The 23,750-nt window shown below is 36.1% G+C and overlaps 1 protein-coding gene across 4 annotated transcripts in view; it reads right to left on the bottom strand.

The window, feature by feature from the left end:
* XPO4 (exportin 4) overlaps positions 1-23,750 on the bottom strand; it is a 79,251-nt gene that overhangs the window by 25,765 nt on the left and 29,736 nt on the right. For all 4 annotated transcript variants that reach the window (XM_081953283.1, XM_081953281.1, XM_081953280.1 and 1 more), the window contains 6 exons: positions 21,201-21,317; positions 19,250-19,403; positions 13,711-13,823; positions 10,644-10,801; positions 10,265-10,439; positions 5,460-5,636 (listed from right to left, as the gene is read on the bottom strand). In XM_081953283.1, coding sequence (XP_081809409.1) covers positions 5,460-5,636; positions 10,265-10,439; positions 10,644-10,801; positions 13,711-13,823; positions 19,250-19,403; positions 21,201-21,236 — 813 coding nt within the window. In that variant the 5' untranslated portion in view covers positions 21,237-21,317. The remainder of the gene's footprint in view (positions 1-5,459; positions 5,637-10,264; positions 10,440-10,643; positions 10,802-13,710; positions 13,824-19,249; positions 19,404-21,200; positions 21,318-23,750) is intronic.

The following is a 23,750-nucleotide window of genomic DNA, read 5'->3' on the forward strand; positions in this document are numbered from 1 at the left end:
ACTGCATGAGATACCTATTAAAATTTTATGTAGATGTTCAGTGCTGCTTTTGAGGATTCCACCTGGAGAGTAATTACTAATTGGGAGATTAATAAATTATGACTTAGAAGATGCCAAATACTTGACAACACAGCATATTTTCAATTGTATGTGCTAGAGCCATGTGCCAGAATGATTTTGCCCCAATCAATCAGCTTTAAGAAGATCTCTCCTACTCACTGAATATCAATTAGCTTGACAAGGCACACCTTAGATCTTGGAAGAATTAGTTCAACATTGTATGTGGCTAATGGTAGCCTAGAGAAGTTGAGACTTAGAGGAAATAACCCTTTCTTCAACCTTCCCTTTCCCAAAATTGCCTTCTTGGCTTCCAAGGTGGGAAGCCCAAGGAAAAAAAGAGAACCACATTTGAAGTAGAGAAACAAAAGATCACGGGTGTCAAACTCGATTGTATCACATGATGCATCACAAAGCTTTTTGCCTTTGCAGAGCTGGGATGGGCGTGGCCTGCACATGATGCATCCGGCTTGCGGGACGCCAGTTTAACAGGCCTGCCTTAAACTCTTTTTAACTTCACTAAGCTTCTGTGCTCTGGATTGGCTGTAAAATATCACACCTATACAGTTTTAGGACAGCTTGCAAGTAAATATGTGCAAAACTCGACTTTGAGAAACTTTGCAGAAACTCCTCTCAAAAGCTTAGCTAAACTCCCTCGTTCCCATCCCTTACAATTAAGAAGAGCTCCAATATCTGACACCAGGAAGTAATATCTTTAGGCTCTGCACCTCCATGGACACAGAAATCCATCAGCTTTTGGATTCTGGGATGTTAACGTCATAGATGGGGTTATTATGTGGCAGTTGGGCTTGCCACATGACCACTAGTAAACCAATGATAGTGAGCTTATCAATGGCAGATCAAGAACATCAATTTAATTTGGATGGAGGGATATAAATATTTAACAGACTTTGATATTCATAATATCAAGTTTCAGTACACTGTAACTTTTGGTCTCCCAGTAGTGGGTTAGACAGCATCACCACCAGATGGATTCGTAACTGGCTGACCAACCGCACTCAATGGGTAGTCCTCAATGGAACTGCATCTACATGGAGGGAAGTATGCAGTGGAGTACCCCAAGGCTCTGTTTTAGGCCCAGTACTCTTCAACATCTTCATCAATGATTTGGATGAGGGAATAAATGGGGAACTCATCAAATTTGCAGATGACACCAAGCTGGCAGGAATAGCCAACACTCCAGAAGATAGGCTTAAGATACAGAAGGATCTTGACAAACTTGAACATTGGGCACTATCTAATAAAATGAAATTCAATGGTGAAAAGAGTAAGGTTCTACATTTAGGCAACAAAAATGGAATGCACAGGTACAGTATAGGTGGTACCTTGCTCAGTAGTAGTAACTGTGAAAGGGATCTTGGAGTCCTAGTGGACAACCATTTAAATATGAGCCAGCAGTGTGCAGCAGCTGCCAAAAAAGCCAACGCAGTCCTAGGCTGCATCAACAGAGGGATAGAATCAAGATCACGTGAAGTGTTGATGCCGCTTTATAATGACTTGGTGAGGCCACACTTGGAATACTGCATTCAGTTCTGGTCACCACGATGTAAAAAAGATGTGGAGACTCTAGAAAGAGTGCAGAGAAGAGCAACAAAGATGATTAGGGGACTGGAGACTAAAACATATGAAGAATGGTTGCAGGAACTGGGTATGTTTAGCTTAAGAGAAAGAAGGACTAGAGGAGACATGATAGCAGTGTTCCAATATCTCAGGGGTTGCCACAAAGAAGAGGGAGTCAAACTATTCTCCAAGGCACCTGAGGGTAGAACAAGAAGCAATGGGTGGAAACTAATCAAGGAGAGAAGCAACTTAGAACTGAGGAGAAATTTCCTGACAGTTAGAACAATTAATCAGTGGAACAGCTTGCCTCCAGAAGTTGTGAAAGCCCCAACACTGGAAGTCTTTAAAAAGATGTTGGATAGCCATTTGCCTGAAACGATATAGGGTTTCCTGCCTAGGCAGGGGTTTGGACTAGAAGACCTCCAAGGTCCCTTCCAACTCTACTATTGTATTGTATTGTATTGTATTATAGTACTATGCCCTGCTCTGTGCTCCTAGCCGCAGCTACCGTTTCAAACTCAAACACGACAGAGAGAGACACATTGCAGCCTCTTCAGGTTCTTCAATTTTCCACCTATCCATTAATCTTTAGGAAAGGTATCACCTGATCTTTGTTGATTAGACAAGAAGATATAATTCTCTATGCATTTTAAGGCTGGTGGGAAAAGTGTAAATAAGGATTCAATGGCTTGTGTAGCAAGCCGTGGCTTAGCGTGATTTCTAAACACAATCTCTAAGTTCTGGTAAACAAATCGATAAAATTGTACACATCGGATCTAGAAAGAGTTAATTCCATACATGAGTTTTGTACAACTATTTATTAAATGCCTCAAAATATTTTTTAAAGTTACCGTATTTCACAAAACATCAACGTAATAAACTATAAATAAAATTTTGAAGAGCAGGCAATAGAGCACCTGCAGAAAGAGATCAAAGATTTATAGTGAACACAAGTACCAAGATCATAAACTATGCTGTTTTAAGAATTGTTCTTTTTACTTAACCCTTAGGAAATCACCTATACATTTCTTAATTACAAGTAGTCTTCGAGGTACGAAGGGCCATTTAATGACTGTTCAAAGTTATGAATGCCCTCCCAAAAATGGACTTAAAAGCACGGGTTTGAAATTGCAACCAAAATAAAGCCTCTGGAATCATGTCACCTGGATCCAGTCACTTCTGAAGCATTTTAGTCTTATGTCTGCCCTGGTCACCCACAGTTACAACAGGGGAGGCCCATATATGATTGGCACATTTTTTTTCTCATGGTCACATGACCTTGAGGAATAGAATACTGCAGTTGCCTTGGTAAGTACTTTAAAATTTTCTTTTTCATTGTACTATGGTGCTTGTTTGTAAATACGTTTTACAAACTTTTTTTTTTTAGTACTGTGGTTGTTTGCATTTTGCTTTGGAATTGCTGATGCAAATGTTAGCCTACAGGGAGCCCTTTCAGTTCTGTAAACTTCCTTTGCCTTCTATGTACTGTTTGTTTACACGTAGTTTGAGATTGCTTGCATTCTACTGTACTGTGTTTGTTTGCTTTTGCTTTGAGGATTAGTGTGTACTAAGGTTGAGAGCTGGTAGAACAGCTGATGGGCAGGCAGCAGGGGTTTCCTCTGGAGGTTCTTCTCAGTGTCTTCAAAATTCACCCGTCCCTCCCCCCCACACACACACATACCCCAGTTTAAATCTGGGCACATGCCTGGAGTCACTGCAGTTCTGAGGCACATGGATGCCTCATCGGTGAGCAACAGTGTTTTCTTCTGAAGGTTCCAATGGGGAGCCCTGCAAATTACCTTGGTTCACTTAATAATGGCAGAGGTCAGTTAATGAACTGAAGCAAGCAGCAACCCTGATTTTTGTTTATCTATCGACCCACTTAACAAGTGCATAAAAGTGTTGCTTAAATAAGTCCAATTCATTTTATAACAGTCATTTGACTTACATCCCTAATGGGCAGGCTCCATTTAAGGTCTTACCTTGAGGAATACCTGTACTTGAAGTGGAACTAGCGGTTCTTCTTTTTTAAATGCAAAACATCCAAGAGGTCAAATTTTAACCTCTTCTGTAACAAGCCATCTCCTTCTTTGCTCACTACTGTTATTTTATTATCAAACTTACAAACTCTGCTCACTGCTGCCTTCCAAACCCAAGTGAGAAGTCAACCACGCTGAGTTTCATAGAATGCCCAAAGTAGATTTTCAGACCAACTGCTAAAGGGGAAACTGCGTATGACAGAGGAGGCTACTAATGTTCATTTACAATTCTGTACAGCTTGGAAACACAGCTTTTTTTAGGGACTTAAGCATTTGCAGAGGCTGAGTCAGTCTCCAAAACTGAGGAGGACATAAATGCTCATGATTTTATCATTCCGGCACTCAAAAATAAGATTCATACTTCTATTTCATGATATACAGTACTTGAGAGCATATTGTTATCATCAACAGTAGCACTAACACCCCCAATTAACAGGTCCTCAGACTTATCCCATGTCATCCTCCAGAACTCACTGATTTGTGGCAGTTGTACTGATAGTGACAGCTGTATTTTAAATAGGCAAGCTTCTCCCATGGCAGTCCTGGCACTACCACATACTCTTAGCTTTCCAAATATGGCCATTAACCAAGAATCCTTTAACATTAACCAAGACTCCTGCAATAGCACTCTGCAGTAACATACGCAAAACAGTATTGTTCGTTGTTGAACACATTAGATTGTAATAATGAAGCTGTTTAGTGCAAAACAAAATTAAGAGTAAGTATTTATTTTTAATTATCAATTCACAATTACCATATTTGTCAACTGAGGTAAACCAGGTTTTTCTCCGCAGTACATATACACACAAAAACCTTGAAATCCCATCTAAAATCATTGCAGATATCTTAGCAAGGATACTAGAAACTAGAACCAAGCCATGCTTTCATCTTCTAAGAGGCTCTTTCAATCCTCTTCCCTTGATCCCACCACCCAATAATGTTCTTAATAGCTGCAATGCCACAGCTGTCTATGGAGAGTGCTTCTTGTTTGAAAAACAGTAGCTGCTGCTTTGATATTGAACAAACCAGAAATTTTTGTATTGTCAGCTGTGGCTTCTAAGTAAACAGGCATGGGGATGAACTTATCTCAGAGAAATTAATGAATTATCTGCACAAACTAATTATGCTGGAATGATCTACCCACAAACTCAAAGGCCTTAATTATGAAATATATTGGCTGGCACTTTGGCCATCATCAACCTAGTCACTGAGGACTGAGAGTCCTCAATCATCAATAAGTATTCTCCGCCCCAAGAGGAATGCTAGAATTATCATTAAATCCAATTTCAATAATCCAAGGCTGATAGATAAATAGTGATAATTATATCAGTATAGTTAAACTCTGGTTTCTCAGAATCAAATGTAAGAAAGCAATAAAACTGGAGGAGTCAGTATGAAGGGGAGATGGATTTGGATTTCTGCATTATTTTGACAAAGCATTTTAATTATCCCATTGTGGTTATTATTTCATTAGACTTGTCACCTTGTCTTTGACATTTTATTAAAGATCTTTTAAACAGAAATCACTGTATTTGAAACCTTTTGTGTAGTACTGTAAATACATTTGCTTTTACTGAACAGGCAGCAAAATTGGGACAGAGAAAACTACACTTACCGTATACTGTATCTCTCTCTCTCTCACACACACACACACACACACACACACAGGTTTAGTATGATTGTTTAATCTTGGTCAATACCTTATTCATGTTTATGTTTAAATAAATCAACGTTTTAATTATTCTACATCTCAAGATTTTCAAAATTGCCTCTAGAACTTACCAAATTCCTTGTACCATCAGGAGCAGCTAAGTGGCACTGGATGTAAGAATTAAAAACCTGAACAGCATGCTGAGTAAAGAAGCCTTTGTGGAAATGTTTATCATCTTGTACCAAGGTAAGCCATGATTCCAAAAGCTTGTCATATGCCTCCATATATACCATATCATCTTTGTCAAGCTAAAGAAATAAAGCAAAAATACCAGTTATCCAAAAGTTGTTAGAGCTTTCATCAATATTTACTCAGTAAATTTGCAAGAATAGTTTTTTTCCCATTAGTTGTCTGTATACTTGCAACAACAGCTGTTTTTTCCACTGTTTGCAGTAGGCTTTTAGACTAACAAATAATTTATTGTGATTTGAACCCCCTACACTATAAACCTTCAATGAATCCAAACAAATAGTTGTACAACTGAAATAACATATGATATTCCTTCCCATTAGCAGTGTCTCTATTCTCCTGTCAAAATGTTACACAAATTCCCTTAAGCCTCTGGACCAATTTTGCAAGGATGAGAAAGGAAATTCGTATTTAGGAAAAGAAGTCTCTTCCGGTAAACTGTTATTTTTAAAAATGAAAACAAAAGTTGATTGATAAATAAACACTACCACATACACATACATAGGACAGACATACACAGAGAACATGTTTCTCTTATGCAAAATCAGAAGATTTAAAACAATTCAAACAGTTGTCTCCCAAATAAAAAGATAAACCCAATAGTAGCTCAAGAATAAATGATTAGAAAGTGTTCTTATAATAAAAATCACATTCTAACTTTTGAAATATGAAGTTCTTAGTTCTTTAAACCTTTACACACTAAGATTACAGTGGTCAAGTAATCCAGCAGACTTTTTCAACAAATATAATCAAACGTGGATGAGGGAGAGATTTTCTGCTAGTCTTATTTTTCATTTATACGGCATTAGATATAAAGATGTGAACGGGAGAAACTAAAAAGCTATTCCCAAACAATTTAATTTAAAAATTCATTTTTAAAAGAACCTGGATCACAAATACTTCCTAGTACGTATTAAACTATATATAAAATGACAAGATACGAAAGAAATTAATCTGTGTTTTCAAATGTTCATACCAAAAAAACCTCTGACCCCTAATAGAGGTGTTTTCACATTATAGCAGAAGCTATAATTTAAGGTCAAATTTAAAATTTATTTGGCTGAATTTAAGTAACTTTTCCCCCTTAATTTCTTACAGAATCTTGTCAAACTCTTATGGGACTTCCCTTTTCAGAAGTCCATGGAAATGGTTAAAGCAAAAGGAGAAGAAAGAGCTTCTCTTGTGGATACTGATAAGACTTTTAGATTTACAACATTTCACAAGGCAAACGTGTTCTCTGATTTTGTTAATTCTCTTTTTCTGAAAAGCAATGCAGTAACAAAATATAGTGAAGGGCAAAATGGCTTTAATATACATAATAGTGTTGATGGCTTTAATATACATAATAACATTGATGGCTTACTCTTTTTGTTAAAAAAATTTTGCTATATTATTTAGGTTTTTGTTAGTTTGTAGATCTGTCTATAAAAGTAATTGAGACTAAATTTACTAATTTAAAGTAAATTAAATCCAAAAAACGAAGGAATGTTGCTTGAATAAACTATACTTTTATATACTACATATCCAAAAATATATCTATAAGCAAACTAAATTATACAAAATTGATTTTTCAAACAAAAACAAAAAAGCAACTGGAAAATAATGTTAGAAATTACTATTCTGAAAAGTAAAAGTAAAGCTCCAATTTTATTTCATTGTTTAACAAATTCTGCAAATTTTGTTAACAATATACAGAAGAAATGTGGGGTATAGAGGGTCAAGCTGATTAAGATGGTATGGTTTTCCTATGTGCGTGTTGCTTATATCAAATGTTTTATATATATTTTTCTTTTAAAAAAATTAAATTCATTTAAAAACTGAGAATCAGTTTAACGTAGTGCTGGGCTAGAAACTGGAAAACTATGAGCTCTAGTCTCCCCTTAGGCGACTTAGTTAACTTTTGAACAGTCATTCTTACTCAGGCTACTATGTAAGGTTGTCGTGAGGAAAATAGGAGGGGAGAATATTGTGTACCTCATGTTACCTTGACTTGTACAAAATAAAGGTGGGCTATAAATCTAATAGATAAGAATTAAATCCTACTTAAGCATTAGATTTGCTACAATGCTACAACTAATAACAGATAGGTTCTAGATAATAATTAAATAACAGGAGTTTTCATATCTCTTTTACAAATCTGCTGGTACGTAAAAATTTTTTTTCCTATTAATACTGACACATTAGCAAAAGCCCCATAAAAAAAATTAAACCAGTAATTCCCAACCTGCTGGTTAGCGCAACATACTGTTTAAACTAATGAACAATTAATAATTTCATACATAGGGTAATGGGGTTTATTCATTAGTTGTGAATTTCCAATAGTGAAAGGGGCACAACGGGCCCTTCCTGAAGAAGACTTAGGACTATCTTACATCATTACTTCAAAGTTTCAGAGCTAGCGAAATCAGCATGGTTCAATTCACACATCCCACTCCTTGTTTTCTCAGTCAACATGACAAAACGTTTCTAATGATTCTATGAGTGGAATGGTCTGAGGTAAATCTCATGTTATACGGAGCTTTGGAACAGGCTCACGCTTCTGATTACTACAAAGCCCACTGCAATGCCAAAATCCGTTGCTATTTAAGAAGAATGCGGGAAGATAATTGCCTGCTGCTTGCTATATGCTAGCAAGAACGCTGGGGACCTTAGCCCCATACTAACTTATTACATATTATGGAAAAATCTATCAAAGGTGATAAGGAAAATCAATACAGCACAACAGTAAAACTCACCCACCCCCCTTTTTTTGCTTCATTCAAAATCTATTTCTTCACTATGAACTTAAAAACACAAAGCAAAAATCAATACTGTAAGGAAGGAGCAAACTTTCTATTGTTTTTTTAAAAATCTGTGTAGTGTTGACAGGACTAATAAAACATTCCTTTAGTAATTCAAGCTACAACCGCGTGAAATATTCCTAAATAAGGTAGAAAGCTGAATTTATTAGATTCTAGAACTATATAGAGATTCAGTCTGATTTGGAAAAAAATGCTATTTTGAGTATCTAGAGGCACATACATTGTATTCATCTCAACTCTTTAAAGCAGCTGCATCTTTTGCTGGGCATAGATGGCTATATCATCTGACATATCTAATTAGAATTGGATCTGAAGCATCGGATATCTCTCCTAGATTCCAATGCAGCGATATCCTATACGCTTGTCATTATCAATATGTGGCCAACCCATGGAAATTGCATTTGCAATTGAAAAAATACATTGTTTACCATATCACTTCTTCATATACTTAAGAACACCTATTTAAAACATTTTTGGGACACAAGGTCATATTGTGCCAGTATAAACCTTCAAGGTATTAAGAACTGTCAATGCAAACTCCTCTGCAGGAAATATACCCATCTGGTGTTTGAGATACCGCCATGTGTGCCAAAACCAGGAAACTAAAGGCCACAATGATTTAATATCTAAAATTAAAACCAAATATTTTATTAATTGCTTTCAGCATTGCTGTGATAAGATGGCTTTCTGAATTTCTGAGGATAATGCATTCTAAATGATGGTAAAAATGTAAATGATATTTCATTCAAACTATCAATCTCAAGACAAAATTCACAAGTGTTCAAAAAAACCTTTTATTCCAATACATTAAAAAAATCACTATTATAGTTTCAAAAGTGAACACCAGCACACAGTAGGGAAATTGGTTTGCTCTGTCCAATCCACTCAGGCAATATATAGTAGATGGTCCATCCAACAATTACTCTTGACCTGTTCTGCTAAATTTGAAAAGTGGAACTTTGAAATTCGCCTCTTATTCCTAAATCTTAATTTTACATAGCAAAAGCTGAAGACAATTCTGGAAGCCCAAACTAGATGTCACACAGATGGTACATAGATCTCTTACTCAATAGTGGAGGAGCATTAGAGATAAAATGTATGTGGATTAAAATGCAAGATGAGAGAGATATGGAGTACTTTATAGGAAAGAACAATTAAATGAAAAAAAATCCCATTAAATTGGAGACCCAACACAGATTCTTTAACACCAGAAGCTCAGATTTTAAAAAAGCCCACATTACCAATTTTCATGCCTTGCTCTTACTCAGTTTTGTATTTCCCTTATAAATACAGTTACAACTATAAGCCACTATACAGAAGAATCCTTATAATATGAATCCCAAGGTATACAGATTTATCTATTTCTTTTCAGTTAATTGCTTTAAACTTATAAATAATGCAGTAAAGGCAACAAAAACGTTCACATGTGAGAAATTATCCAGTTCAACCTGCAACATCCAACAATATCCATATAATCCCCACACAAAATGTTATAACAGGAACTAAAATGTATTAATTGGAGTAACATAATGCCAAAACCTCATTTTTTCATGCTAATATCAAACAATATTAAACTGAGGAAAATATCAGAACACAACGTAAATATATAGTTCACTGCAGAACTGCTAATTCTGCATCTAGTTCTAGAACATTGCTCTAAGTCAGGGTGATTTTGTAATTCATTAGGAGCCTATAAATCAACTATAAATTTCTTCATAAATCAGAACAGGATCACAGAAAAGGATGCATCTCACTGTAACCATTACAAATTAATTGAGTACTAGCGGGGGGAAATAGCACCATAAGCTAGACATTACATAAAACTAAAAGTATTTTAAAGTTTCAACATTTTGGAAGAACCTCACAAAATTAAAGTTGCTACTTACAACTTCTTCCAAGGCGGCACTTCTTCCAAAAGAGCAAGTGAGATGTGTGAGGCAGTTAACAAACGAAGAGAAAAGTTCATTTGGAATGGCTGTTAATATATTGCGAGGAAATACAGTGATCAAATTGCTGATTATACTGGATATGCCCACAGCTTCAGAATCTTCTATCTCAATCCTGTAGACAGAACATTTTTTTAAAAAAAGAGAATAGCCCAATAACTTTATTGTAAAGTTGAAAAACAGTTCATTATTGCTCAGAAAGGTATCTTTATGTTGTAATGCTATGCCACTCTTCAAACTGACCTTCAAACAACAGAACACAAGTCCCACCTCCCTTCCCCAGCAATCCCGAATTCTAGGAAGTAAGCATATTACCTACCCATTGATAGTATTGAGCAATCCCTCAATGAAGTGAGCCAAATAATCAACTTGAGAGCTTTCATCTGGAAAGATTGGCCCATGAAGAGAGGCTAGCTGGGCTAAACACTGCAGAGAGTCTTGTGCCATATCGGTGTCTTCTCTAATTTTTCGATGCACCTTTTCAGAAGTGAGAGGGTTAACACCACATGAGGAGGTGGGGAGAAGAAAGAAGATGTTCTTTTACCATAATCACATGACGCACTCCTAAAGAGCGTGAGCAAACGCACATACACACCCCACCACATAAACAGCCTTTCCTAGTATCTCGTGTATTAGTAGTCATTCCTTGGTATGTATGCAAACTGCCATTTCAGTAGATCAACTCAAACAGTCATATTAAATTAGTCAAAGCCAGGGACCTACCTACATGTTAAACTGCCTATGCATTTTAAGTCTGAGAGGGAAACAGTTGCCAGCCAGTCAGACATGCTGCTCCTTCTAAAAACAGCAATAATGACAGCCATCTCTATTATGCTAACTATGCCTGGGCTACAGTGCCTTGCTAAAGTTAGTCGACAAGTTCAATCAAGATTATATAGATGCTTCTTTAGTAGAGGTAAACACCAAACTCTCAAGAAACCAAATGCATTTCCTTGAAGCAAAATCTTCTTATAACTTCCCAAACCTCTTTAGTCTCAATCCTATTGTTTCAGTCTGCGAGACTGCTCTCCTTTTTGGCACTAGCCTCCTTAAGGGATCCTCATGGACGACAAAATCACTCCTATAGATCAATCATTTGTAGACTGAATATTTATAGCAAGTGTGGGCATTAAGAGACCAATCTTTAAAAGACAACCTTGGATGCACAATAGAATTTCTGAATTCAATGTCCTGATATGCTTTTAGGATATATTATTATAAAGTAATATGGGACAACTGTTTTCTCCTTGTTTAAACAAATTTAATACTTCAAATGGTCATTATAACCTAACAAATACTAGTCTCACAATCAATTTAAAGGCACATTAAATTAATATTTATTGTTATTATATTATTAGATGTGCTTAACATGTTTTATGAACTGCTCACAATACATAGCGTTTAATAAATACAGAAAACCTACAACAAAGTATAATGTACAGTTGTTATACCTACAACAAAATACACAGTTGTGAAAAATGGAGATTTTATTTTTATTTATAGGGAAAATTGGAAGTTTAGTTAAAAAAAATAGAATACCTACAAACTAGAATATATTCTCTAGATAATAATGAAAGACACATGTACTTATTTTAAAAATTAAATTCACTACTGATTTTGCTGACAATCAAGGAATATATTATTTAAATTAAGTTACAAATGGAGCAGATCCACTCTAAATGAGGAATTTATAACCATATGTAGGAGATAGCTCTTTTGGAGATCCAAATAAAACTATTAACCTCCATTTCATTAATGTGGAATTGAAGTTTATTGGGAAAAGTGAATCTGGTGAAAACAATACTTAAATCTAAAAAATAGTTCTTTCACCAGCAAAGGAATTTAACCCAAACTGGCTAATGAAGAATTACATTAGAAAGGGTTAACCTGTAAACCTAAAAGCTATTTTCTTGAGGAGGTCCCAGCTGACAGTAGCAACTGTCTGGTTGTCTAGACAGCTGTTCATATTGTGTGCAGCTGTTAAGTGGTCTGCCAGCAAGTGTTTTTTTTTAAATGCCTGAGCAAGATTAAAAACGTACAAGTAACTACATAACCATAACTAAATGTTAAATGTTTTGAAAAAATAGCATGCTATATAAAAGCATTAAAAAAGTCTTAAACTCATCAATTATTTTACAAGCAATAATCCCAAATTCTAGCTATCTCGTTCTAATTTAGCGGAGGGGGAACAGTTGCTGTTTATCTTCCAAAAATAGATTACCTAAGGCAGGTGTCTAATGCTAAAAACATAGTCCACTTCTCCATTAATTCATAGAAAATAATCATACCTTGGGGGAGAAAATTTATACTCATCATGTTGAAAAAAGTATTGCTATTGCTATTCAGGAGATGTATTCTCTCTCAATTTTAGAAACATAAGAATACGGAGCAATTTCCATATGGTCTAGATTTAATAATACATTAAAGCACTGAGCTAATTCTAGAATAATAGGTATTGCATGGGATTTTGTTAGTTTTAATGCATTCTAATTAGTATTTTATTGTATTTTGAATGATTAATACGTGTTGGTTCTATTTAACAAATAAAAACCTTTTAAAAATTCCCATAGATTCTGAGCTTTTAAAAACCAACTATTTTTAGCTTGTTTTACACCATTTCCTTATATTTTATTCAATTTGTTCCTCACCTTGGCTTAATTTTTAGACATAGTATGACTGTTACACTATCTGCTTGGTTGTTGCTTCTGAATTTTTCTTTTTTTTCCTTTGCTGGATATTGATCGTAGTTAAATTTGGATTTCCTTCTCCTGCATATTGAACTTGCAGATGACTGGACTGAACATTTAATGAAGAACTCAAATAGCACAGGCTGGTTCACATGAAATGCCACAAATTCTTATACAGAACTAAGATTCCAGAGGAAAAGCCATATGCATCATGCAGGCACTCTTATGGTACATGCCAGAATAAACATAGGTTTCCTAAATGGAAACCTTACCCATGTAGGAAGTTGCCAAATGGGAAGCAGCTTTAAGCTCCCTTTAGTTTTGTTTTACTCTATTTGCATAATGCCTAAGAGGAGAGCAGGCATAGCTTAATTTGTGTCTACAATCTCAACTAGAGAAATTTTATTTGACCAGCAATACTGAAGAAGTAGCTGAAAGATATCCAACAACGCTGTTCAAATCACAACCATTATTAAATTAAATGAACACAATGCAGAGGAATCAATACAAACATTGACCGATTTAAAAGATTTAACCGGTTGTGTTGGTGAAGCATAGAGTATGATTTATGCAACTCTTACCTGAAGTCTTCCTACCACATCCAAGAGAGGGAAAAATCCAACAACAATCTGAGAAAGAAGTGATGGGAGCTGTAGCGTTGTTGCTACTAAACTAGCAAAAGAGAACAATGGAACTTACTGTAAAGAAAAGCTCCATCACTCTGCTGTCCAGGAGGGTCTCACGCCAGGACTCTGTTGGCTTTAGCATCACATTTTGTGAGGATTCAAACATAGCTATATAATGTCTGCCTAGTTGTCTGGTGTCAAGGTCAACAACAACATTCCAATTTGGCCTTCTTCTTTTTCTTTTTTTTTAAATCCCTGATACAACAGGTCCCATTCAGAAAGAATGCAATGGAAACAAAATTTAAGCCTCTTCACATACACAGCATAATTCATGCATGAGGACAAGGAATAAAAGACATTGTACTGCAAAAAAGAACACCCTAGGAATGCCAGATAACAGTTTGATCACAATGACGAAACATTCCATAGTGGCTTAATCGTGTAATAACCGTTCCGATGAGACAAGGAACAAAAATGACACCACATTCAACAGGTATCAAACCTGTCCAAAATATGCTTTGTATATTAAAATGCTTTTGGCTGGTTTTATCAGATGCTGCCTGGAAATGTAAGTCTTTGAAACCTACTAGCATATCCTACATACTTCAAAGGATTCAACTGAGTTTAGCTTCTTGTTAGATTAAAAAATGTATCAATTACACATATGCATGCATGTCTACACACTTCACAGCAGGGATAATGGATACATGGTTTAAATCTGGAACTTTATATCCCAACCTCATGCACACACATCACATTAATTTTGATTGAGTTTCTTTGTTAATAACTTTACATAGGAGCAGTCTTTAAAAGTTAAAACATATGCTATGTTTCAGATAATACAAGATGATCCTACAAAAGGGATATTAGTATACATAGAGAATCAGTGTAAAAATACAAACATAATATCATTTTGTGCATTTACATTAAACACTACTCCAAAGTTGCAAGCTATGAATACTTAAAACACAGGGCAGTTATCCAGAATGCATATGCATTTGCTATTCACTAAATTACATGTAAATCTGGTAAAAACAGTATATTTGAAAGAAGACAATTTAATTATCAATCTGCCTAAAGATTGATGTACAGCTTTTGGAGGTTTTTGAAAGTTAACAAACACAAAAGAGTACATTGTTGAATCTTATGTAACATTCAGATATTTATTTCGGTTGGCTGGGGGGAGAGAACAACACGACAGAGAACAATAGAATTCAATTAGTTTTGTAGCTGAGTACTAATTATTCTAAAAAATAAGTATAATAGTTTAAATTTTATTGAACATTATTGACACCTTTTCCATTGCACTGGCCATGTAGCCGAGTCCAAAACTCTGTTGCTAGTTTATCTATGAACTTATCTTCTCTTACATTTTGTTTCTTTTTAATCTTCCTTTTTTCTTTGATATATAAAGAAACTGCTGCCTTAAAACTGCTGCCCCTAATTTCTGCCTAACATTAGCTATCCAAAATTCAACTTTTTCACAAGCTTTAAGTTTTGCCCATAACTTCTGATACACAGGTTGAGGCTTAGTTAAGCATGTAGAGTGAATGAAATACTCTCTCCTTGTTTTTTTCCATTTCCCTCTCCTTTTGCAGTCTGTTTATGTTTAATAGTAAATCTCTTGTGCACAGGAAATCTGTTTATTATTTTGAAAAGCATCAAAGGCAATGATAAAATAATACATGGTTAATAATAATAATTGTTCTTAGTCGATTACTCAACAGGTACTTTTTTCTATTAAAATACTCTATATTAAATGCTGATAGACAGACACACAGCATTCAATTTTAAAAATACTAAAAGTACTATTTTAATTTTGAATAAGGAGAGACAACATAAAAGTGGACCAGAAGAATGCCGTCGATATAGTTTACTTGGACTTCAGTAAGGCATTTGATAAAGTAGACCATAACCTACTATTAGAAAAAGTAGAAGAATGCGTGTTAGACAGCATCACCACTAGATGGATTTTTAACTGGCTGACCAACCGCATTCAACGTGTAGTCCTCAATAGAACTGCATCTACATGGAGGGAAGTATGCAGTGGAGTACCCCAAGGCTCTGTTTTAGGCCAGTACTCTTCAACAACTTCAATGATTTGGATGAGGGGATAAATGGGAAACTCATCAAATTTGCGCACCAAGGTGGCAGGAATAGCCAACACTCCAGAAGACAGGCTTAAGATACAGAAGGATCTTGACAAACTTGAACACTGGGCACTATCTAACAAAATGAAATTTAATGGTGAAAAAAGTAAGGTTCTACATTTAGGCAAGAAAAACAAAATGCACAGGCACAGTATAGGTAGTACCTTGCTCAGTAGTAGTAACTGTGAGAGGGATCTTGGACTCCTAGTGGACAACCATTTAAATATGAGCAGTGTGCAGCAGCTGCCAAAAAAGGCGACACAGTTCTAGGCTGCATAAACGTGGGATAGAATCAAGATCACGTGAAGTGTTAATACCACTTTATAATGCTTTGGGAAGGCCACACTTGGAATACGGCATTCAGTTTTGGTCGCCACGATGTAGAAAAGATGTGGAGACTCTAGAAAGAGTGCAGAGAAGAGCAACAAAGATGATTAGGGGACTGGAGACTAAAACATATGAAGAACGGTTGCAGGAACTGGGTATATCTAGTTTAATGAAAAGAAGGACTAGGGGAGACATGATAGCAGTGTTCCAATATCTCAGGGGTTGCCACAAAGAAGAGGGAGTCAAACTATTCTCCAAGGCACCCGAGGGTAGAAGCAATGGGTGGAAACTAATCAAAGAGAGAAGCAACTTAGAACTGAGGAGAAATTTCCTCATAGTTAGAACAATCAATCAGTGGAACAGCTTGCCTCCAGGTAGTTGTGAAAGCCCCAACACTGGATAGCCATCTGTCTGAAATGGTACAGGGTTTCCTGCCTAGGCAGGGGGTTGGACAAGAAGACCTCCAAGGTCCTTTCCAACTCTGTTATTGTATTGTATTATTGTAAGTCCTGTAATAGCAATTGCTGGAGAAAAATTGATTTTCTCCTTTTTTTCTATAAGCCAAAGCTGTAGCTCTTCACTTTGACACTTACAGCATACTTTCAAAACAGTTTAACATTAAGGCTTGCATAAGCGGATACACATCAAATTCCCCTTTAATTCATCTGTTTTCTGAAGAAGAAATGGAATCAAGAATTAAGAGTTATGAATTAAAACTTGTTAAAGAATCCCATTCAAACCTGCATTCGGTGACAGGGATTACTTTGGAAGTTCGCCCAAGCTACAGTGTAGTGGTTAAATATTTGGACTGAGAAGACCCAGGGTCCAATATTATCTTGCATTATCTTCTCTTTAAGCTGTATAAAAGACATATTGCCTATAATTCAGAAAGTAGTAAATGACTATTACTAGTCATTGATAGCCTAATCCTTCCCTTTTTAAAGCCATCCAAGTTAACACCCATTACAATTGCTGGCAACAGATTTCACACTTTGATTACCGTATTTGTCAGAGTATAAGACGAACCTTATTCCTTCAAAAAAGAGGCTAAAAAGTGCATCTTATACGCTGAATACAGCATTTTTTTGCCTCTCGAAACCCCGTCCCCTTCACCAAAATGGTTGTGCATAGCCTTTAGGAGTCTTGCAGAGTGCTCCTGGGGGGCTGGGGAGGGCAGAAATTATTTTTAAAAAGACCATTTTTTGATTGTTTTGGCCCTCCCAGTCCCCAGGAGCACTCTATAAGCCTCCTAAAGGCTATGCATGCCCTTTTTTGACAAAAAATGGGCCCATTTTTGCGAAAAACAGGCCATTTTTGGGAGGTCTGCAGAGTGCAAAAACTTTTTTTTAATTTATCTCTTCAAAACCTTGGTGCGTCTTATACTCTGGTGCGTCTTATACTTCAAAAAATATGGTATGTAGTTTAAAAAAGCATTTTGTTCTGTCGCTCTTGAATCTTTTTTCATTAAGGGGAATATGTACATAAAGCTTGCTTTTATAAACCTCTATTATTTTTCCCTTCACTGTCTTTTGTTCTAAACAATCCCAAATTTGTAGTCCTTCTACATTAGGGAGCTATCCCAGTTCTCAAACTATTTTGTTGGCATAAGGTAAGAAGACAAATCTCTAGATTTTTGATATGGCACAACAGTGCCCCCTAAAGTGTCTGATAAGTTGGACCTACAGTTAGAAGCCAGAATCAAAACAATTCAGCTTTTGTTCCCTTAAAAAGCATGTAATCCTATTTATACAGTGTCATAACTTGGGAAAAATAGACTGCATCTTTAGAATTCTATCAAGGATTACTAAGATGGCTTTAATTGCTAAATATTTTTTTTACTTGCTAGCTAGATCCAGAACATCCAAGGCTGATGAGCATTTTGGCTTTGCTGGACAAAACAACCTTCACAGAGAAAGTGGCTTTCACTTTTCCTCTATGTTCTGTAGAACTGAGGATGGTGCTAAAAAAAAGACAAAAGAGAGGGACAAAATATACAGACAGAGAAGTGGAGCATATAAATGTTCCATGAGGAGCTCTAGATGCTACCTCTGACTAGATCCCTAGCTACGAACTGTGACAGTTCATATGCCGACAGTCAAGATTTTATTCAAGAATGTAACAAGCACCTGATCAGCCTAGACTAATTGTGTTGATCTTCTTCACAATTCTGCATATGTGGTATATTCCCTTTTCCCAATAAGTATACTTTTCTAACTATATAACAGTCTAAGCTTTGATATAAGGCAGTGGTTCTCAACCTTCCCAATGCCGCGACCCTTTAATACAATTCCTCATGTTGTGGTGACCCCCAACCATAAAATTGGTCTCAGTTCCTAAGACCATCGAAAATATGTGTTTTCCGATGGTCTTAGGCGATCCCTGTGAAAGGGTCATTCGACCCCTAAAGGGGTCCCGACCCACATGTTGAGAACCACTGATATAAGGGAATGTCTTGAGCTGGGCAAGAGTGAAATTTTTGCCGGAGCAGCCAAGAAGTTCCCAGTTTATAGATTAAAGGTGTCAAGAAGTTCAATCTAACTGGCATTGCCCTAATGTAAGTTCTTTATTAGGGAACTCTTGGAAAAGGGGATCTGAAGGCAGATTTTAAACTATCCCCTCTCAGTTTGCAATATACAGTAGGATATTGACCAGAAGTCACCCTTTCTGTTCTATTTCTCTGCCTGTCTGCCTCTCCTTTAATGTCCCTTCAGAGTCTTTTCAATTGGCTATCCAAGAAATTTGAATTATGGGGAATGTGACTTTTACTTTTATGTAACTATAAAAAGACATGCTTTAGAGAATAACTTTGCTTATTAGAATAATAATAACAATAATAAATATTATGCTTTATGCTCATATTACCCTAATAAAGCCAATTTTTATTACACTGTACCTAGCTTTTTCGTGTGCATTTTTAAGTAGATATTTCTGGGTGAAAAAAGAAAGAAAGGTGTGATTCTACACACACACACACACACCTTGGATTAATCACTACATCTACTTCCTGATAGACTTCTAGCATGCTCAGATTTTAACCTTCTTTAGATTTAAGAGATTGCTTCTCCTTTACAAGATTCATAGTACTGAAACTGAGGTATACTTTCACAGAATTTTGACAAACTATCAAAAGGATATAATTTGGAGGAAGAAAATTCCAGCTTAAGACCTGATTGGCTAGTGCAAGGTAACGTTGAAAGACTGAAGACATCTGAGCATTAAGATTTTCACGCCGGCTGAATTCCTGTAGTACCTCTACTGTGAGCATAAAGATCTGACGGAGATCGTCCTCCTGCACAGAATAAAGGCCAGATGTTTTAATAATTGTTCAATTTTGCCTAATACAAATCAGTATGCAAATCAAATTAAGCATTTTAATTACAACTCTTGGACCTTTCTGATCGACAAGCTCAGCGTCTTAGCCACTGAGCCACCACTCTTTGTTTTCATGATTAGCAATACACATCTGGCTTCATCAATTAATTGTAAAGTTAGATGTCTTTGCCCTTTATGAATTATTCATGCTTCTTCAAACAGAAATGCATTTACTCCCTTTTTTTCTTAAAGAGTTCCAAACAATTTAAAACCCCACCCTGCTAGCCTTCCATAAAGTTTTAAAGACCTGGCTATGTTCTCGAGCCTGTGGTGCTACCTGCACCAATGGCCATGCCTCCTATTGTTAACAGCCCATTTGTCTTATTTTGTATGTGCTCAAATTAAGATGTTTCAATATTTTTAAGTGTTTTAATGTTTTTTATTGTTTTAAAATTTTTAAGTTTTTAATTATAATACATGCTTCTGAACTGTGAGTTGCCCAGAGACATCTGCTGAGATCAGATCAAATCAATCAATCAATCAATCGATCACCAGGCTCAGCAGTATATATGGGCAGTTGATTTTTCCCTCAATGTGCATCCCTTTACGTTGAACCAATTTTGCTGCTTGTTAATATGTAAACCTATGACATTATGTTTGTTAATATGTAATTAAGGGCATTAAGTTTTCCAGGAATTTTTAGAGAGTTTTAACAAAAGGCTTTTGAAAAACCTACTAATGTCTCCCTGACTAATAAATATTTTTACTGACACTCAGGATATAGTTAATATGACAGGATTCAAGATTTACTTTTAAAAGACAGTTGTATACTTTTTTCTTCATCTTATTTTTCTTTGATGTGATAGATAATTCTATCTTTAATCGTGCTTTCTACATTTATTCAGAACAGATGTTAAATTTCTGGCATGTAACCTCCTTGATAATTCCTGGGTTCCATTCCAGTTCTCTAATAAGTAGAATAATACTACATATTTTTCCTAGAAGATCAGCAATTTCACATGTTAGTCTTTAAAAACACTTAGATGGATTGCATCTGGAACTAGTTATTTGGTTTCAGTCAATGATGTCAACATCTTTTGCTTCCAAAAAATGTAAAGAAATGTTTTGTGGTTTTTAATTGCTGGATTTTTAAATACTTCATTAGTGGTATGGCTGCTCAAATGCTTTTTTTGTTGTCTGCTTGTATTTAATTTATTAAAACTTGTGTTCCTCTAAGCTCTTACAGCAATAGCATTTAAACTTATATATCGCTCCATAGTGCTTTACAGAACTCTCTGAGTGGCTTACAGCGTCAGCATATTGCCCCCAACCATATGGGTCTTCACTTTACCAACCAACAGAAGGCTGAGTCAACCTTGAGCCCATCAGGATCAAACTCCTGACTGTGGGCAAAGTTGGTCTGCAATACTATTTTCTAACCACTGCGCCACCACGGCTCTTATCATTTGGAAAAGAATTCTACTCTATGGACAGCCTTTCATTTTTATTTCTATAACTTTCTTGGTAGTATTTGCAACCTTTCCTTATGGTATGCATTGTAGTTCAATTGTTACTACTTTCATTTGAGTAACTGGAAATATATGAGAGATAAGGAAAAGACAAAAGTATCACCTAGGAACCCCCCACAATTTCTAATATGAAGTTTAATTCCTCCTGCATTATTAGTATTACACGGTTCTCTTCCATATATCTGCAATCTCATGTATCTTTCCCTGTTCACATTGTTCTTGGAAACACAGAAACACATACTTACCTGAAATATTAGTTTGCAATTGCCATGAAACTCCATGCTTAATCCAATGTTGCTGGTTTTACTTGAACTTGAGAACTCACTTAGCAATGCGGTTAAAATGGAACAGGCCAGAGTTTGCTGAGAAAATTTGATAAAAAAGATTATTAGCTGAATAATTTGTTGTACAAAAGTTTTATTATGCCGTATCAGATCTTTTATCATTAAAATAATGTCACATCTATTCTCCGATTTGAATTTAGTCAAAAAAGCACTTCTTACTTGGTCTTGATATTGTTGTTTTTGAACCCCATGGTAGTTAAAAAATACGGAGAAACTATTTTGTGCATAATAGATATTTCAGAGAATGCTTACTAATTCAGAAGTAGGGACATTCATCTATTTATTCAGCAATTCTGTATAGTGCCTTGATTACAATCCCCAGACTTATTGAAAAACAGTGACATAAAATACAATAAAACAATATTAATAGAGTGAAACTCATAAAAATAGTAATGGTCTAATCCACCATATCTAGGGGCTTACTCCCTTGTTCCCCCAGGAGGAACTCCCTGTTCTTTAGAAAAAGTTCAATTTTCACCAGTTATCAGAATAGTGTCATGGTTAATGTCAAACTGGCATCTAGAAGGACACTAATCCATAGAGCCGGGACCATCACTGGAAAAACTGCTTCCAGCATCATTCCATCCTTACGTCCCCAAATCAAGAGAATATTGTTGGATTGATTCTATTTGGAAAAAGCAGGTGCAAAGCTACAAAGAGCTTTGTATGTAAAAATCAGCACTTTGAATGGCAACCATAAACCTACTAGAAGCCACTGTAGGACTTTTTATCTACCAAACTGTAGGCCACCTCATTTTACAACAGCAGCAGTTTCTGGGTAGTTTTTCATTGCAGTAATTTAGTCATATGATGATACAGGTGTGAGTTATTGTGGTTGTTGCACGTTCTTTTCTGAATCACCAGTAACCAGTTTGACCCAGACTCAATAAGCCCAAAGCACTGGAAACTTGGCTGTTGGTTGGGTTGCCTATCTCTTAGAGCAGGGGTGTCCAAACTTGGGAACTTTAAGACTTGTGGACTTCAACTCCCAGAATTGAAGTCCACAAGTCCACAAGTCTTAAAGTTCCCAAGTTTGGACACCCTTGTCTTAGAGGATGGCTTTTATTTTATCATGGAAAAACTTACAAAGCTAAATTTGCCATTTATTGTTTTTAGTTTCTGCTTTTTATTTCTCTTCTGTCAGTCTTTACTATGCATACCCACTAAGGGATATGCACGTATTCACATTTTCTGCTTGTTGGGCTTCTTGATTCTTTCCCTTTTCTTCTGAATGCTTATTCGTAAATGGTAAAGGGAAGAAAATAAGTGGTCTTTCTTCCCCAGTGAGAGTCAGTTGCGTCTCACCTCATCAAGGCTGGCTATCACTTAGTTTGTCTCTTTATTTGACCCCAGAACTTTGGCTTTGTTTATTCAGCTTCTTTCTCACAAGGCCTTTGATGGCAGAGCTCCCAGGCAGCCATTTTCTCTTTTTCATTCCTCTTCCCTTGTTAGATTGGTGGGTGCTGTTTGATTGGCAGCTGAGTTGGACTGATGAAGGATGAAGGCCAAGAATGCAGGGGAAGGAAGAAGCATGGGTGGAGTCTTCCACAACAGCCAAACCTCTTAACCCATTAAGCCAGAACTGGCACATCAACTAAAACTGGGCAAAGACCACCCCCTCCAGCCATAATGGAAAATCATGGGTAAGTTCTTTCAGAGGAAACACTACCTATTCAGAATTAAAAGTACAGGTGGCAAAGAACCTTAATAAACAAATAGTAACTCCATCTTTCTATATTTCATTGGAGAGAATTTCTCCTGCTACCGGAACTGGCACTCCAAAAAGAGTGTAATATAGTTCCCCTTGCTCCCAATTTTCATAGACATTCCAGAAAGATGCCATAATTGATGATACAGAATGCTACTGAGAAGTTTAATAGTGCCAAGAGAAGGGAACTATCCATTTCCAGACCCCAATGAAAGTCATCCCAGCAAAGCAATCAGTGCTGGACTTTACTTAAGTCAGGGGTGTCCAAACTTGGCAACTTTAAGACTTGTGGACTTCAACTCCCAGAATTCCCCAGCCAGGCTGGGGAATTCTGGGAGTTGAAGTCCACAAGTCTTAAAGTTGCCAAGTTTGGACACCCCTGACTTAAGTTAATTCAACTTGATTTGGTTTTTGTCCTATTTTGGGAGCACATTTTGAACTAAAATCAACAGGAATGTATGTGTGTCTCTGGCCTAATCTAGCACAGTATAGAAATAATTTTAGACAAATAATTTACTAGGCAAGTAGCGCAAATTATCTTTGGGCTGAAAGTGTTACTTGGGTACCAGTAACATTTGTGTAAACTCTTCATGTTAAGATGCTTCAATATTTATCGTTTGTTGCACTTTATATATTTGTAAATTTTTAAGATCATAACATACTACCCAAAACCACGTATTAATTAAAAATCCCCAATTGGTCTTGGTGAACACTACTATTATAACCATACAAATTTTAAAACT

Source organism: Natrix helvetica (assembly GCF_964273705.1).
Source record: "Natrix helvetica genome assembly, chromosome: 4".
In the NCBI taxonomy this organism is placed as follows: Eukaryota; Metazoa; Chordata; class Lepidosauria; order Squamata; family Natricidae; genus Natrix; species Natrix helvetica.